This window comes from Pseudochaenichthys georgianus, chromosome 2 (assembly GCF_902827115.2).
Source record: "Pseudochaenichthys georgianus chromosome 2, fPseGeo1.2, whole genome shotgun sequence".
Classification (NCBI taxonomy): Eukaryota; Metazoa; Chordata; class Actinopteri; order Perciformes; family Channichthyidae; genus Pseudochaenichthys; species Pseudochaenichthys georgianus.
This window is the reverse complement of record NC_047504.1, coordinates 7,212,977-7,229,776: the sequence shown is the minus strand read 5'-3', so window position 1 is coordinate 7,229,776 and position 16,800 is coordinate 7,212,977. Positions and strand designations below refer to the sequence as shown.

Here is a 16,800-nt window from a genome sequence, read left to right as displayed (position 1 = left end):
TCTATGAAGTGTTTTGCTCAAAATACCAAACAGATCACCCATTCTAGCCATGCCTCATATCCCTCTATTTCACTTCCTCTTTCAAAAGTGCTGATTTTGGGTATAAAGCTTTAAAAACAAAAAAAATTGATTAAAAAATTTAAAAAAAAGAGGGGGCTGAGCTCATGCAGGACCCGGCAGCTACTGTCTAAACTAAATACTGCCGTGATGAAACGCCATATCATTATTAAGGATTCTCTCTAAAACAGTCTGGAGCTCAAAGGCTTTCTCTCTTGTCAGTTATACCACAAGGTGAGTTCCTTTTTATTTCCTGCTTCTTCACACACATGCTCTCCAGTACAGGTTAGCTCTGAGTGTTAGCGATGCTAATGTAAACGCCGACCATATTACGTCCAAAACAGTCGGGCATTGTTTTTGATAGCAACTTTCTGATAGTGCCGTGGGTCCACATTTCAGATATTACGTCATATCGGACGCAAATCTGGATCAGCTCCGTTGTAGCCCCGTTTTTAGAGATTTGGGTACGGAGGGAAAGAGAGAGGGTTTTATGCGTGAGTTCCTCGACAAACCGGGGACACATACTGATGTATAAAAGACATCAAAAAGTGTATTTTGCATGATAGGTCCCCTTTAGAACACATTTAGTCATATTACTGATGGTTTGCTCCTATATGTTGAACAAGGATTATAAAGTCATATATTTTTTGAAAGAACAGCAGTCGACAATACCTGAAATAATAATAATATGAATTAATTGATGGTGATGTTAGTTGTAAACTCTACTACTAAAGAGACATCTCAAATCAAAGATGGTTTTATTTAAATAAATGTTCAAGTCATGCATTCATGAATGCAGGCTTTTACTGGTAATGATGTATTCTAATGTGTTATTAGACTTTAATATGATCTCAAAATGTAAAATATTATACATGTCCCAAAGGACTATAGAAAACAAACAGTGAGGACAGCAAGGCGGGGACAGCAGAATACTTTCCAAAAGGCTGACCGTTGTCAAATAAAGAAACTCATAAAAAGTCTTATCTTTTGAATACTGCCAACATAAAGTAAATTCCAAGCTTGGGAATTTAAAGACATTAAAGCTTCATGCAGGAACTTTAAAAACAACATTTTTGATAAGAAGACAGATTATTAACTAATAATACATCATAATGCTGTCATACTTGACACTTTGTAAAGAGTCTAACAAAAACACTGGTATTAGAAGAAAACGTATTTTTTTTATATCTTTCTTACATCCAGCTAATTTATATTGTAATTAAGTATGTTCTAAAGGGAGAAGCTCAGAACTTAATGTAGTTTTATAAAAGTTATATTGTATTTCTGCAGTGGAGTTGTTTAAATATACCAACACATCCTGAATTCTTATAATTAATCTGCATTATTTCTTATTTGTATTACAGAACTTTGAACAAAACAGACTTTCTGCCCTCGGTTCATTTGATTTGAACTGTAAATCTTTGCGGTGATGATGATTACGCTAAAAATGTAAAACCGGCCATGCTGGTTGGGGGACAGTCATGCTTCCTGACGGAGGATGGACACTGCTGTCATTTGTGGAGCCTTTAAGTCTTCGTTATGAAACAGCTGGAGGGGTGAAATGTTAAATATTGTGCAATTTTCTACTCTCACCACCGTAATAAAGTTATTTACTGAGCCAAAAGGGGGAGGAAGAGGAGTTATTTTGTGTCTAGGCACACATTTAGTTTGACTTTATAAAGGAGAGGTGCGTCAGTGTGGCCCTTTCATCAGCTTCCTCCTCTGTCATTACCAGGAAAGTGCACCAACATTTTAAGAGGCTGTTGCATCAACCTGACAAAAGAAGACAAATATGTTGCTGAATTGCACACAAGCAAACATATGAATCAATGACACTCAGTGAACTTCAGAATCCATTGCAGTTAGTTTAATATACATTCAACTGTGCATTAGGTTGGCTCTGCGTTGTCCCCCCGAGGCATGGGTATCAACAATAACAACAGTTAATATATGGGGATTTATGAAGTCTAACTTAAGCAATTACTGCCAACTAGCATTAGTTTTACCACATTTTCTCTGCACTCTTACTTTAACGTCATTCATTCAAACAGAACACCTGGTAACTTATTAAAGCAGGACTCTCAGTATGGGAAAAAAATAGGGGAACAATGCTGGACTTATGCAACAGTAATAAATATCAGTGTATCATTCAGTTCATCTGAGATATTAAGTTGTAAAGCCCTAAAGGAATTTGTACTGTTGAAATTCTATAAGATGTCTTTTTCCAAATCCAATAAATACTAGAGATGTTTTGAGAACGTGGCATTAGTGATAACATTAATTCATTTGGATAAATGGGAAAATAGTTTTCCAAAGCTGGTTGAAAATGAGTATCATCGAGCCCCCTTTAAAATGTTAATTCTTTACTTGTATTTCATTTGCATTTATGATAACATTTTCTATGTTTTTTTAAAGGGCAATTCCTGAGAAGAATTGGAGCACAAAAACAGGCTATTCATTTATTTCTGCTCGTCTTACTGCTTCTGCATTCTTCTATTTTAAAGAGAAGCCCGCAACAATCATTACTTTCACTACCTATAGGCTTTTTATTGTGACATGTCAAAATGTGTTCCAGAAGAAAGGTGTATTGCAGCAAAAACATTTGACACACATATGTCCCGTAACACATTGGGTAAGGAAACAGGACATTAGGGTCAACTCTCCGTAAAACATTTAAAGGGACCGTGAGTGGCATTTAGGGGGAGAGCTGCGGTCGTCTTTAAAGTCCAAAGGTGAGTGCCTGAACTAGTTTATTATCATATGTGTTAAAGGGAGACTATTTTATAAAGAGATAAAGGCCAATTGTCTTTGACCCTTCCAAAAACTAGTATTGTGCATCATTTTGTTATTGTTTGCACCTTTTCTAAGTTGAATTTTGTATGACGCTATACCTTTCTTTTAACTATATATCAATTACTGAGCAAGAGAGAAGGCAGCATAGGGGTTTGAATGCTTTACTAAATATTTTTAAAGGAATATTTCACCCCAAAAATGATGGTATATAAATTAGGCACTGTGTTATCTTCAGAGAACTTGGTTTAGCAGAAGTTGAATGTGCTGCTACTGTATGATAATCTAATGCTCTCAATCTGTTTTCCACCTATAGTCATGTCGTTCTACTTTAACTATGAGGAAGTATTTCCGAATTATACCATCCATGAAAATTACACGCCCTACGTTGTGGATCCAAATACGTTATCATGTGAGACAGAACCGCTGCCTGCGACACCAGCTCTCACGCTGTGTCTCATCCTCATAGCCATCTTTTTACTGGCCATACCGGGGAACCTGTTGGTTGGATGGGTGATCGGCACCAGCAGAGGGGCGCTGACTCCATCGGACTTGTACTTGTTCCACCTGACGATAGCAGACGGTCTGATGGCCCTCACCATCCCGTTCTGGGCCATCGCATTGCTTAAAGGATGGATCTTTGGGGACTTCCTGTGCAAGTTCCTCAACCTCGTCTTTGATGCAAACATCTACACCAGCATCCTCTTCCTGGCCTGCATTAGCGTCGACCGTTATCTGGTGATCGTGCACGCGAGTGAGAACGTCGGGACTCGACAGAGGAAGAGCAGCCGGCTCTTGTGCGTGGTGGTTTGGGCCTGCAGTTGGGTCCTCGCTCTTCCCGCTCTTTTCAACGACGCCTTCAAGCAAGCCTCGGACTCAGAGAGGATGCTCTGCCACGAAAACTTTGACATCGGCAGCGCCACCTCATGGAGGAATGTCACACACGGTTTCCGCCTTATTTTTGGCTTTTTGCTCCCTCTGTTTGTGATGATATATTGCTACAGCGTCACCATCGCCAAGGTGCTGCAAAGTCGAGGTTTCCGGAAGCACCGGGCCATGAAGGTCATCATAGCTGTGGTGGTGGTGTTCCTGCTGTGCTGGATGCCGTACCACACGACCATGATTGTGGACATCCTCATGAGGACGGATCTGATTAGTTTTGACTGTGCTTTGAGGATGTCAGTTAACCAGGCTTTGGTGATAACAAACAGCCTGGCTCTGTTCCACAGCTGCATCAACCCTGTCCTCTACGCCTTCGTGGGAGAGAAGTTCAGGAAGAAGACGATGCAGCTTTTTCAGCAGAAAAACAGACAGGAGCGGGTGTCTAGGACCAGCAGGTCCACATCGCAGACCTCAGAAGGCAACGGAGCTATTCTCTAAACCTCAAGTCAAGTCAAATATATTTCACAAATTCTCTCCTTTCATTCTGTGCTGTACTGCTGCCATCTATTGAATGTACTGTTGTTTACATGTCTACTATTGAACCGTCTCACTTTTCCAGCATCTAATGTTCATTTTCTTCTTAATCACCGTGACTCTACTTTCATAAATCCAATGTTTCTGTGTTTATTGAAATGCTGTGAAGTATGTAAAAACTGTTATATACTGTAAATACTGCTGGTTTGTCAGTAAAACTCCAGAAATGTTTCAAAATGCTATTCACATTTCATGATCTGATATGTTCTTCATTACAAATAAAAGGCTTTGCAATGTTATCTGCACTGAGTCAATATTAACACTTCGAGCAATACAATTAAAGAATTACTAACAAAGCACTTATATACTAATAAAGGACTGGCTTATCTAAAGCCAGTTGAGTAGCACTTGAAATGTTTTGGCTCTATGAAACCTGATGTACTTATGATTCTGTTTTCTTCAAGCTTGTATCTTGTTGGTCGAATGCACTTCGACTTTATAAAGGAGAGGTGCGTCAGTGTGGCCCTTTCATCAGCTTCCTCCTCTGTCATTACCAGGAAAGTGCACCAACATTTTAAGAGGCTGTTGCATCAACCTGACAAAAGAAGACAAATATGTTGCTGAATTGCACACAAGCAAACATATGAATCAATGACACTCAGTGAACTTCAGAATCCTTTGCAGTTAGTTTAATATACATTCAACTGTGCATTAGGTTGGCTCTGCGTTGTCCCACCGAGGCATGGGTATCAACAATAACAACAGTTAATATATGGGGATTTATGAAGTCTAACTTAAGCAATTACTGCCAACTAGCATTAGTTTTACCACATTTTCTCTGCACTCTTACTTTAACGTCATTCATTCAAACAGAACACCTGGTAACTTATTAAAGCAGGACTCTCAGTATGGGAAAAAAATAGGGGAACAATGCTGGACTTATGCAACAGTAATAAATATCAGTGTATCATTCAGTTCATCTGAGATATTAAGTTGTAAAGCCCTAAAGGAATTTGTACTGTTGAAATTCTATAAGATGTCTTTTTCCAAATCCAATAAATACTAGAGATGTTTTGAGAACGTGGCATTGGTGATAACATTAATTCATTTGGATAAATGGGAAAATAGTTTTCCAAAGCTGGTTGAAAATGAGTATCATCGAGCCCCCTTTAAAATGTTAATTCTTTACTTGTATTTCATTTGCATTTATGATAACATTTTCTATGTTTTTTTAAAGGGCAATTCCTGAGAAGAATTGGAGCACAAAAACAGGCTATTCATTTATTTCTGCTCGTCTTACTGCTTCTGCATTCTTCTATTTTAAAGAGAAGCCCGCAACAATCATTACTTTCACTACCTATAGGCTTTTTATTGTGACATGTCAAAATGTGTTCCAGAAGAAAGGTGTATTGCAGCAAAAACATTTGGCACACATATGTCCCGTAACACATTGGGTAAGGAAACAGGACATTGGGTCAACTCTCCGTAAAACATTTAAAGGGACCGTGAGTGGCATTTAGGGGCAGAGCTGCAGTCGTCTTTAAAGTCCAAAGGTGAGTGCCTGAACTAGTTTATTATCATATGTGTTAAAGGGAGACTATTTTATAAAGAGATAAAGGCCAATTGTCTTTGACCCTTCCAAAAACTAGTATTGTGCATCATTTTGTTATTGTTTGCACCTTTTCTAAGTTGAATTTTGTATGACGCTATACCTTTCTTTTAACTATATATCAATTACTGAGCAAGAGAGAAGGCAGCATAGGGGTTTGAATGCTTTACTAAATATTTTTAAAGGAATATTTCACCCCAAAAATGATGGTATATAAATTAGGCACTGTGTTATCTTCAGAGAACTTGGTTTAGCAGAAGTTGAATGTGCTGCTACTGTATGATAATCTAATGCTCTCAATCTGTTTTCCACCTATAGTCATGTCGCTCGACTTTAACTATGAGGAAGTATTTCCGAATTATACCATCCATGAAAATCACACGCCCTACGTTGTGGATCCAAATACGTTATCATGTGAGACAGAACCGCTGCCTGCGACACCAGCTCTCACGCTGTGTCTCATCCTCATAGCCATCTTTTTACTGGCCATACCGGGGAACCTGTTGGTTGGATGGGTGATCGGCACCAGCAGAGGGGCGCTGACTCCATCGGACTTGTACTTGTTCCACCTGACGATAGCAGACGGTCTGATGGCCCTCACCATCCCGTTCTGGGCCATCGCATTGCTTAAAGGATGGATCTTTGGGGACTTCCTGTGCAAGTTCCTCAACCTCGTCTTTGATGCAAACTTCTACACCAGCATCCTCTTCCTGGCCTGCATTAGCGTCGACCGTTATCTGGTGATCGTGCACGCGAGTGAGAACGTCGGGACTCGACAGAGGAAGAGCAGCCGGCTCTTGTGCGTGGTGGTTTGGGCCTGCAGTTGGGTCCTCGCTCTTCCCGCTCTTTTCAACGACGCCTTCAAGCAAGCCTCGGACTCAGAGAGGATGCTCTGCCACGAAAACTTTGACATCGGCAGCGCCACCTCATGGAGGAATGTCACACACGGTTTCCGCCTTATTTTTGGCTTTTTGCTCCCTCTGTTTGTGATGATATATTGCTACAGCGTCACCATCGCCAAGGTGCTGCAAAGTCGAGGTTTCCGGAAGCACCGGGCCATGAAGGTCATCATAGCTGTGGTGGTGGTGTTCCTGCTGTGCTGGATGCCGTACCACACGACCATGATTGTGGACATCCTCATGAGGACGGATCTGATTAGTTTTGACTGTGCTTTGAGGATGTCAGTTAACCAGGCTTTGGTGATAACAAACAGCCTGGCTCTGTTCCACAGCTGCATCAACCCTGTCCTCTACGCCTTCATGGGAGAGAAGTTCAGGAAGAAGACGATGCAGCTTTTTCAGCAGACAAACAGACAGGAGCGGGTGTCTAGGACCAGCAGGTCCACATCGCAGACCTCAGAAGGCAACGGAGCTATTCTCTAAACCTCAAGTCAAGTCAAATATATTTCACAAATTCTCTCCTTTCATTCTGTGCTGTACTGCTGCCATCTATTGAATGTACTGTTGTTTACATGTCTACTATTGAACCGTCTCACTTTTCCAGCATCTAATGTTCATTTTCTTCTTAATCACCGTGACTCTACTTTCATAAATCCAATGTTTCTGTGTTTATTGAAATGCTGTGAAGTATGTTAAAACTGTTATATACTGTAAATACTGCTGGTTTGTCAGTAAAACTCCAGAAATGTTTCAAAATGCTATTCACATTTCATGATCTGATATGTTCTTCATTACAAATAAAAAGCTTTGCAATGTTATCTGCACTGAGTCAATATTAACACTTCGAGCAATACAATTAAAGAATTACTAACAAAGCACTTATATACTAATAAAGGACTGGCTTATCTAAAGCCAGTTGAGTAGCACTTGAAATGTTTTGGCTCTATGAAACCTGATGTACTTATGATTCTGTTTTCTTCAAGCTTGTATCTTGTTGGTCGAATGCACTTCGACTTTATAAAGGAGAGGTGCGTCAGTGTGGCCCTTTCATCAGCTTCCTCCTCTGTCATTACCAGGAAAGTGCACCAACATTTTAAGAGGCTGTTGCATCAACCTGACAAAAGAAGACAAATATGTTGCTGAATTGCACACAAGCAAACATATGAATCAATGACACTCAGTGAACTTCAGAATCCTTTGCAGTTAGTTTAATATACATTCAACTGTGCATTAGGTTGGCTCTGCGTTGTCCCACCGAGGCATGGGTATCAACAATAACAACAGTTAATATATGGGGATTTATGAAGTCTAACTTAAGCAATTACTGCCAACTAGCATTAGTTTTACCACATTTTCTCTGCACTCTTACTTTAACGTCATTCATTCAAACAGAACACCTGGTAACTTATTAAAGCAGGACTCTCAGTATGGGAAAAAAATAGGGGAACAATGCTGGACTTATGCAACAGTAATAAATATCAGTGTATCATTCAGTTCATCTGAGATATTAAGTTGTAAAGCCCTAAAGGAATTTGTACTGTTGAAATTCTATAAGATGTCTTTTTCCAAATCCAATAAATACTAAAGATGTTTTGAGAACGTGGCATTGGTGATAACATTAATTCATTTGGATAAATGGGAAAATAGTTTTCCAAACCTGGTTGAAAATGAGTATCATCGAGCCCCCTTTAAAATGTTAATTCTTTACTTGTATTTCATTTGCATTTATGATAACATTTTCTATGTTTTTTTAAAGGGCAATTCCTGAGAAGAATTGGAGCACAAAAACAGGCTATTCATTTATTTCTGCTCGTCTTACTGCTTCTGCATTCTTCTATTTTAAAGAGAAGCCCGCAACAATCATTACTTTCACTACCTATAGGCTTTTTATTGTGACATGTCAAAATGTGTTCCAGAAGAAAGGTGTATTGCAGCAAAAACATTTGGCACACATATGTCCCGTAACACATTGGGTAAGGAAACAGGACATTGGGTCAACTCTCCGTAAAACATTTAAAGGGACCGTGAGTGGCATTTAGGGGCAGAGCTGCAGTCGTCTTTAAAGTCCAAAGGTGAGTGCCTGAACTAGTTTATTATCATATGTGTTAAAGGGAGACTATTTTATAAAGAGATAAAGGCCAATTGTCTTTGACCCTTCCAAAAACTAGTATTGTGCATCATTTTGTTATTGTTTGCACCTTTTCTAAGTTGAATTTTGTATGACGCTATACCTTTCTTTTAACTATATATCAATTACTGAGCAAGAGAGAAGGCAGCATAGGGGTTTGAATGCTTTACTAAATATTTTTAAAGGAATATTTCACCCCAAAAATGATGGTATATAAATTAGGCACTGTGTTATCTTCAGAGAACTTGGTTTAGCAGAAGTTGAATGTGCTGCTACTGTATGATAATCTAATGCTCTCAATCTGTTTTCCACCTATAGTCATGTCGCTCGACTTTAACTATGAGGAAGTATTTCCGAATTATACCATCCATGAAAATCACACGCCCTACGTTGTGGATCCAAATACGTTATCATGTGAGACAGAACCGCTGCCTGCGACACCAGCTCTCACGCTGTGTCTCATCCTCATAGCCATCTTTTTACTGGCCATACCGGGGAACCTGTTGGTTGGATGGGTGATCGGCACCAGCAGAGGGGCGCTGACTCCATCGGACTTGTACTTGTTCCACCTGACGATAGCAGACGGTCTGATGGCCCTCACCATCCCGTTCTGGGCCATCGCATTGCTTAAAGGATGGATCTTTGGGGACTTCCTGTGCAAGTTCCTCAACCTCGTCTTTGATGCAAACTTCTACACCAGCATCCTCTTCCTGGCCTGCATTAGCGTCGACCGTTATCTGGTGATCGTGCACGCGAGTGAGAACGTCGGGACTCGACAGAGGAAGAGCAGCCGGCTCTTGTGCGTGGTGGTTTGGGCCTGCAGTTGGGTCCTCGCTCTTCCCGCTCTTTTCAACGACGCCTTCAAGCAAGCCTCGGACTCAGAGAGGATGCTCTGCCACGAAACCTTTGACATCGGCAGCGCCACCTCATGGAGGAATGTCACACACGGTTTCCGCCATATTTTTGGCTTTTTGCTCCCTCTGTTTGTGATGATATATTGCTACAGCGTCACCATCGCCAAGGTGCTGCAAAGTCGAGGTTTCCGGAAGCACCGGGCCATGAAGGTCATCATAGCTGTGGTGGTGGTGTTCCTGCTGTGCTGGATGCCGTACCACACGACCATGATTGTGGACATCCTCATGAGGACGGATCTGATTAGTTTTGACTGTGCTTTGAGGATGTCAGTTAACCAGGCTTTGGTGATAACAAACAGCCTGGCTCTGTTCCACAGCTGCATCAACCCTGTCCTCTACGCCTTCGTGGGAGAGAAGTTCAGGAAGAAGATGATGCAGCTTTTTCAGAAGACAAACAGACAGGAGCGGGTGTCTAGGACCAGCAGGTCCACATCGCAGACCTCAGAAGGCAACGGAGCTATTCTCTAAACCTCAAGTCAAGTCAAATATATTTCACAAATTCTCTCCTTTCATTCTGTGCTGTACTGCTGCCATCTATTGAATGTACATGTCTACTATTGAACCGTCTCACTTTTCCAGCATCTAATGTTCATTTTCTTCTTAATCACCGTGACTCTACTTTCATAAATCCAATGTTTCTGTGTTTATTGAAATGCTGTGAAGTATGTTAAAACTGTTATATACTGTAAATACTGCTGGTTTGTCAGTAAAACTCCAGAAATGTTTCAAAATGCTATTCACATTTCATGATCTGATATGTTCTTCATTACAAATAAAAGGCTTTGCAATGTTATCTGCACTGAGTCAATATTAACACTTCGAGCGATAAAATTAAAGAATTACTAACAAAGCACTTATATACTAATAAAGGACTGGCTTATCTAAAGCCAGTTGAGTAGCACTTGAAATATTTTGGCTCTATGAAACCTGATGTACTTATGATTCTGTTTTCTTCAAGTTTGTATCTTGTTGGTCGAATGCACTTATTACTTACGTAAGTCGCTTTGGATAAAAGTGTCAGCTAAATGCAATGTAATGTAATGTAACATTATCAGTTAGGTATAATATTGTAACATCACATTGTTATGCAACATGTAATGAATTTAATATTTTATCATAAGAAGTATTTTTAAATATTTGTGTCGGTTAAAGTTTTTATCCAGCAGAGGGCGAGCAAAACACTTGCAAAATAAAATAAAACGAACTATTGCACGGACATAATCGTCACTGTGTGTCTTCTTACATCGTATTATACATTTATAAATCCAGTTTAATTAACTTTTAGTTGATAAATCAGGGTTTTACCAGCTTTGTCGCAGCAGTTACATTTGCCGAACTACATTTCCCAGAACTCCTTGCGATGACAGAAGAGCATGCTGTCAGAGACTGGGCAGCTAAATTAAACTGCTGCATTCAGATGGACCTCACGAGGTATGGGACGTTTTATCAATTCCTTGCATACTAAAAATGACAAACAACTATAAAGTGTTTTCTTGACATCTAGCCAGCATGTTGTTTCGTACACGGGCTGTCAGTTACTTTCTCTGAAGCTAATGTTTTTATCATTTTTTGGCAAAAAACAGCAACGAGACGGCATTGTTGTCATAGTTGTACACTATTAGCCAGTTTGCTAGCTAGCTATAACTTCGCACCTGGGTCATAAGTGCTATTAAGCGATTTTATGCATTTTAGTGTCGTTGTGACACAGAAATAATATAACCTTTTAGCACTGTTAGCTCATTAGCAGCTAACTCACTGTGTTTACTATGAACTGCTTGTGTAACATGTTTGCCTTGCACCTACAAAAATGGACACGTAACGTCAGGCCAAGAAATCCATCTCTCAGGAGCATATTTCCATAGAGTCATATCAGTTTAATTGTAATGTGTTGACATATGTTTATAGATATTTCGTTATTTATTACTTTTTGAGCAAGAAATATTCTGTAACAAGCACATTTGCCCACTGTTGGATCAATAAAGTGTTATCTTATCTTTACTGAACATTTTGTTGGAAAGCCCTGATTTTACTTTTACAGAAAAAAGGTAAATAATCCAAGTTCCACTTTATTCAACTCATTATTTGCATACCATTTTATGAATAGTTTTTTGACTGCTGGGTCTAACAAAACAAGCTGTTGTGATGGGCATTTTCCAGTGTGTCTCATAATTTATACACAAAACAAGTGATTAAGTGTTAATTGTAGAAGCCACGTTAAAGAAAATTAAGCTACAGTCACCTTTCTGCACAGTGTCAAAATAGTCTGATTTACTGACAACATTGTTATCTTTTCAGGTTAACAATGACACCAGACCAGGCCACTGGATAGAAAATGTCACAGTGTGGAATGGAGCAAAGGTCAACATTTTCTTCTACATGCAAATGGCAGCATCTAGCATTTTAACCACCCTACTAAATGGATATATTTACACCATTCCTGTCATGGAGACGAAGTCTGGTTGAACCCCACAACATTTAGTTTCCTCATTTCATTTAGGCTGATGACAAAACAAATCCTCACATGGTGATTTAACTCGGCAGGAAATAGAAACACTGCATCACAATGGTCGCTGATGACACAGCAGGGAGTGGGGACAGATCAGAGGGGGAAAAAGAGATGGACTTGAAGGAAGATGGAGACGTGGAGATGGTCGTCCCTGCTTCCGAGGGCCCGTCTCCCCGCGAGGGTCCCACAGAGGCAGCCGTAGAGCCAAGGAAGTGGAAATGGGCTGTAATATTCCTGTGTTTCTTTGGGTTTATGTGCTCGATAAAGCCCGGGGAGCCTTTCATTACACCATATCTACTCAGTACTGAGAAGAACTTCACAAGGCAAGAGGTAAGTGGTGGAATGTTTAAACAAAAAAATGAAATGCAGCATACATCTCAGTCATTGGTTAATATGCAAGATATACTAACCTGAAATGAAGTTAACCTGTAAGAGTCTTTCGTAAGGTTGTCTACATGCAGTGAGGCACTCATTACACAGCACTTTTAATGAATGTCCTGTGGAGACTGAGAGTCTGCTGATCCATCTTACTGCAGGTCAAAGTTCACATTCCTCCAAACTGCTTAGTGAAAAGTGGATCATGGATTTTTAGAGTTTCTTTTTCTCAAATTGACCTCATACCAAGATTTGATTTCCTGTAATCTAGAAACTAGACGTTTAAAACAAGGCAATTTTACAGCCAAGCCATACAGTAGTGCTTATTTTCAAGAAATAAGCTGCTCCTGAATTAAATTGTAATCAGCTGGGATTGCATGTGTATACAGCATTGTTATGGATAAAAGTCAGACATGACTTGTTCTATATAAACCAACTTCACTATGTCTCCAATATGCAGGAAAAAATGTACGTTATCCTATATTCTTCTTGTTTAAAAGTAAAATGTTCCAGATTAATTGTACCAAGCAAGCATGGAATAAACTCCACAAGCATTTTAAGGAGTTTGTAGTAGTGCTTACATGTTATAATACATTATATTGCATCAATTTAATCATTTTTATTTGCTCGACTGCGTATAATACAGTACCACAAACATGATGTGGACTAAATTTGTAGCCTTCACCCGCCTCGCTGATTTATTCATTGACTATTCCAGGTGACCAATGAGATCACTCCTGTGCTGACGTACTCCTACATGGTTGTGCTGGTACCGGCCTTCCTGCTGACCGACCTCCTGCGCTACAAGCCGGTCCTGATCATCCAGGGCATCAGTCAGGTGGCCATCTGGATCCTCCTACTGCTGGGCACCACCCTCCTACAGATGCAGTTCATGGAGTTCTTCTACGGTATCACCATGGCGTGCCGCGTGGCGTACTCCTCCTACATCTTCTCCATGGTCAGCCCCGCTCTCTACCAGCGAGTGGCGGGATACTCGCGCACCGCCGTCCTCATGGGGGTGTTCACCAGCTCGGTGCTGGGACAGTTATTCATCTCTGTCGGCCGCGTCAGCTTCTACACCCTCAACGCCATATCTATAGGCTTCGTTAGCTTCAGTCTGATGCTGTCCATGTTCCTCCCCTGGCCTAAACGCTCCCTGTTCTTCAACCGGACACAGAATCAGGAGCAAAAAGAAGTGGCGGCAAAGTCAGAAGTGGCCGCCATGAACCCGAAAGAGAAACCCAAGTCACGCTGGAGGGATTCTGTGTTACCGCAGATGCTGCTGGAGCTCAGAAATGTTGTGAGGAGGCCCAACCTGAGGCTCTGGTCCCTGTGGTGGATCTTCAACTCCACCGGGTACTACCTGGTCCTGTTCTACGTTCACATCCTGTGGAACAAAGTCTACCCGGCCACGGAGAACAAGAACATTTATAACGGGGGAGTGGAGGCAGCTTCTACCCTGCTGAGTGAGACTTTTATTCAGATACAGTTTGTATTTGTGGTTTTGCACAATTTGAAAACCAACATAACAAGAGAACCGATGATATACCATGCAGGAAGACACACTGGGCTTATTTAAAGCCTCCAGCTACATAATGGCATAATGAGAAAAACATATGCGTGCCTCTGCATAATGTCAATATTAAGCACCAAGACAACAATATTGCGTTGAATCCAGAGATCAAAGTCTGAGGAATTACGTCAGTTGTGAAAACGATGTCGACTGCTCGTTAAACTTTTTATTCTGCTGAGCGTTTACTTCATGTTTCGTCATCCTTAATGGCCCTTAATCAGCCGTAACGAACAAAGGTAGCAGTTTGTTTAAATAACCTGGAAGTCGTGCAAGCAGTAAAAGTTATGTTGTTAAAAAAAGTAAATAATGAAGAAAACTTCTATTATAAATTGAAGTTAATCTCCTGGTTTGAACAAAATCTCTTTACTTTTGTTAAGCAAACAGATGATACACATTGATGGCTACTACAAAAGTTAAATGGACGTCTCTCTCCCTGCAGGTGCAATCACCTCCTGCGCCGCCGGCTTTGTGACGATCCGCTGGAACGTGTGGTCCGAGCTGGTGATCGGCGTCATCACAGCGCTGCAGGCGGCTCTGCTGCTCCTCATGGGAACCACCGACAACATCTGGATCTGCTACGCCGCCTACGTCCTCTTCAGAGGCTTCTACCAGTGCCTGGTGCCCATTGCCACGTGAGTCACAATTAAAACACGTTATCAAAACACTTTTTCTGAAAGGGGAGCGGGATACTTTAATACTGATGCATCCGTTCTTTAATCCTCACAGGTTCCAGATAGCCTCGTCTCTCAACAAGGAGCTGTGTGCCTTAGTGTTTGGCATCAACACGTTTTTTGGGACCATCCTGAAGAGCATCATCAACCTCATATTTGCTGACAAGAGAGGCCTGGGGCTGGACGTTCACTCTCAGGTAAAACAGACATGAATTACCTGAACGCTGGCAGTGTGTGTCCTTAGATGTGCGTCATACCACCAGTACATCAATTAGTAAGCTTTTATTTCACATTGTTACTTTAGCTTGTGTATTATGGTGATTAACGCGATAACATTTCGAAAATGATTGACTCCACTCATTCAAAGATGTCTTCTCTTACAGTTCCTGGTGTACTTCGTTTACTTCACCATCCTCACCGTGGTCTACCTGGTCTGCGCCGCTGTGGTCATCATCCGTCACTATAGAAACGAGGCCAGGGAAGGGGCCGGGGCCGACAAACAGGCCACGCCCACAGAGCTCAGCCCGGTGACTGCGGACTCAGAGGTAGAACCTTTATCTAACGGCAACAGTGCCAAAGCTTAACGACGGGAAGTGTTTTCGACGAATATCTGACGTACATGAGTTTTTACTGGGTCATTTAAACCCTCTGATGTGCACAGAGGAGACTAAAGTGAGTCTTAATCATTAAGTGCCTTCATGAAACTTTTTGTAACTGAAAAGAGTACATTTTACTTTGTTTTTTTACTTCAGGACAAATCATCTTAAGCACAGGGCGTGTTATTTTGTTTTTTTTACAGGATGCTGACCTGTACTGTTTCACTGATCTGAAACGCTGCGCCATGATTACTATGTGATCACCTAGTATTACTCTAGAACAGCTTTTCATTCACACTCCTATCCTACCTAATGTTACTAATAATAATAAGTGCCTTTTTGGATCTTTTTTAGTAACATACAGTTTACCTTTCTGTATGGAAAATCCCATTTTACATATTTTTCGTACAATCAGATTAATTTAAGCTGCAGATTTTATGTAGCATGTTATATAGTGTGATTTATTTGTATTGAATATTTCGGACAATAGGAAAACGTAGCAGCAGTTAGTTTTGCTGCTTATTGGCTCATTTTTTGTCCAAGTACGACTGTTTTGTTTAATAAAAACCTGCAGGAAAAAGAACGGAGAACATAGGAACACGTGAAACTATTATTGATGAAACAGGAACCACAGACATTCAATAGTTTTATAAAAATGCTGATTTGTGTCCCTTATTTTAACACAAGGAATTTTGTACTATACACAACAGTAGTGTTTTGACTTGCATACAGACTGTATTATAATTATTGATTGAAACATTGCTGAAATATAATGTGACTGTGAATCTGTCTGACTGCTGTAAAGGAAAAACACTGACTTTAATCAAATGTTTATTTCTTAGTCACAAATAAAATATTTTATAACATGAATCTATTCCGATACTGAATGTGTTGCTAAATTGTCAATTTCAAGGATAATGCCGGTAAAATCCTTGCAACCAGGTTAAGATATACAAGTTTAGTAAAAATGTATTTTAGATGTTGATCATTGACTTTCTTTGTAAGAGTTGTTTTTTCAGCTGCAGCCTCAGCATGAAGACAGAGACTCCACCGATTATTTGTTTCTCTGCGTTTCTTAGGAGGTACATTTTTCTTTTGTTGCTACAGCTGCACTGGCGTCTGACAACATATCTTTTTTTAAATGTTAAACTGCTCCTCTTCAGGTTCATATTAGTATTGTTACCTCTGTCACACAGGTCTCCATGCTTTAATGACCAAAAAGGTATTTCTTTTTCTCATACTGCAGCACCTCTTTTCACCCTCTGT

At 40.4% G+C, this 16,800-nt stretch overlaps 4 protein-coding genes across 5 annotated transcripts; all 4 read left to right on the top strand.

The window, feature by feature from the left end:
- The first annotated feature begins 234 nt into the window (after positions 1–234).
- On the top strand, positions 235–4,562 carry LOC139432823 (C-X-C chemokine receptor type 1-like). 2 transcript variants are annotated; one of them, XM_071205391.1, is made up of 2 exons: positions 235–291; positions 3,164–4,562. In XM_071205391.1, exon 2 carries the CDS (start codon positions 3,166–3,168, stop codon positions 4,225–4,227), a length of 1,062 nt encoding a protein of 353 aa, XP_071061492.1. In that variant the 5' UTR covers positions 235–291; positions 3,164–3,165; the 3' UTR covers positions 4,228–4,562. The 2 variants fall into 2 exon arrangements, with proteins under 2 accessions (XP_071061492.1, XP_033955842.1); XM_034099951.2 differs by lacking the exon at positions 235–291 and adding an exon at positions 2,652–2,789.
- Positions 4,563–5,557: 995 nt separating this feature from the next.
- Positions 5,558–7,589, top strand: LOC117459090 (C-X-C chemokine receptor type 2-like). The gene is made up of 2 exons (XM_034099945.2): positions 5,558–5,816; positions 6,191–7,589. The coding sequence occupies exon 2, from the start codon at positions 6,193–6,195 to the stop codon at positions 7,252–7,254; it is 1,062 nt and encodes a 353-aa protein (XP_033955836.1). The 5' UTR covers positions 5,558–5,816; positions 6,191–6,192; the 3' UTR covers positions 7,255–7,589.
- Positions 7,590–8,595: 1,006 nt separating this feature from the next.
- LOC117459082 (C-X-C chemokine receptor type 1-like) lies at positions 8,596–10,606 on the top strand. Its single transcript, XM_034099932.2, has 2 exons — positions 8,596–8,843; positions 9,218–10,606. The coding sequence occupies exon 2, from the start codon at positions 9,220–9,222 to the stop codon at positions 10,279–10,281; it is 1,062 nt and encodes a 353-aa protein (XP_033955823.1). The 5' UTR covers positions 8,596–8,843; positions 9,218–9,219; the 3' UTR covers positions 10,282–10,606.
- A 473-nt stretch (positions 10,607–11,079) lies between these two features.
- Positions 11,080–16,404, top strand: slc19a1 (solute carrier family 19 member 1). The gene is made up of 6 exons (XM_034099919.2): positions 11,080–11,244; positions 12,109–12,649; positions 13,413–14,160; positions 14,707–14,899; positions 14,994–15,135; positions 15,322–16,404. Exons 2-6 carry the CDS (start codon positions 12,377–12,379, stop codon positions 15,520–15,522), a joined length of 1,557 nt encoding a protein of 518 aa, XP_033955810.1. The 5' UTR covers positions 11,080–11,244; positions 12,109–12,376; the 3' UTR covers positions 15,523–16,404.
- The last annotated feature ends 396 nt before the right edge of the window (positions 16,405–16,800 follow it).

Excerpts from the sequence above, each read along its gene's own strand:
- LOC117459090 (XM_034099945.2), top strand. The coding sequence starts at position 6,193 with ATGTCGCTCGACTTTAACTATGAGGAAGTATTTCCGAATTATACCATC.
- LOC139432823 (XM_071205391.1), top strand. The coding sequence starts at position 3,166 with ATGTCGTTCTACTTTAACTATGAGGAAGTATTTCCGAATTATACCATC.
- LOC117459082 (XM_034099932.2), top strand. The coding sequence starts at position 9,220 with ATGTCGCTCGACTTTAACTATGAGGAAGTATTTCCGAATTATACCATC.
- slc19a1 (XM_034099919.2), top strand. The coding sequence starts at position 12,377 with ATGGTCGCTGATGACACAGCAGGGAGTGGGGACAGATCAGAGGGGGAA. Across the intron at positions 12,650-13,412 it reads AGAACTTCACAAGGCAAGAG|GTGACCAATGAGATCACTCC; the intron begins GTAAGTGGTGGA and ends TGACTATTCCAG. Across the intron at positions 14,161-14,706 it reads GGCAGCTTCTACCCTGCTGA|GTGCAATCACCTCCTGCGCC; the intron begins GTGAGACTTTTA and ends CTCTCCCTGCAG.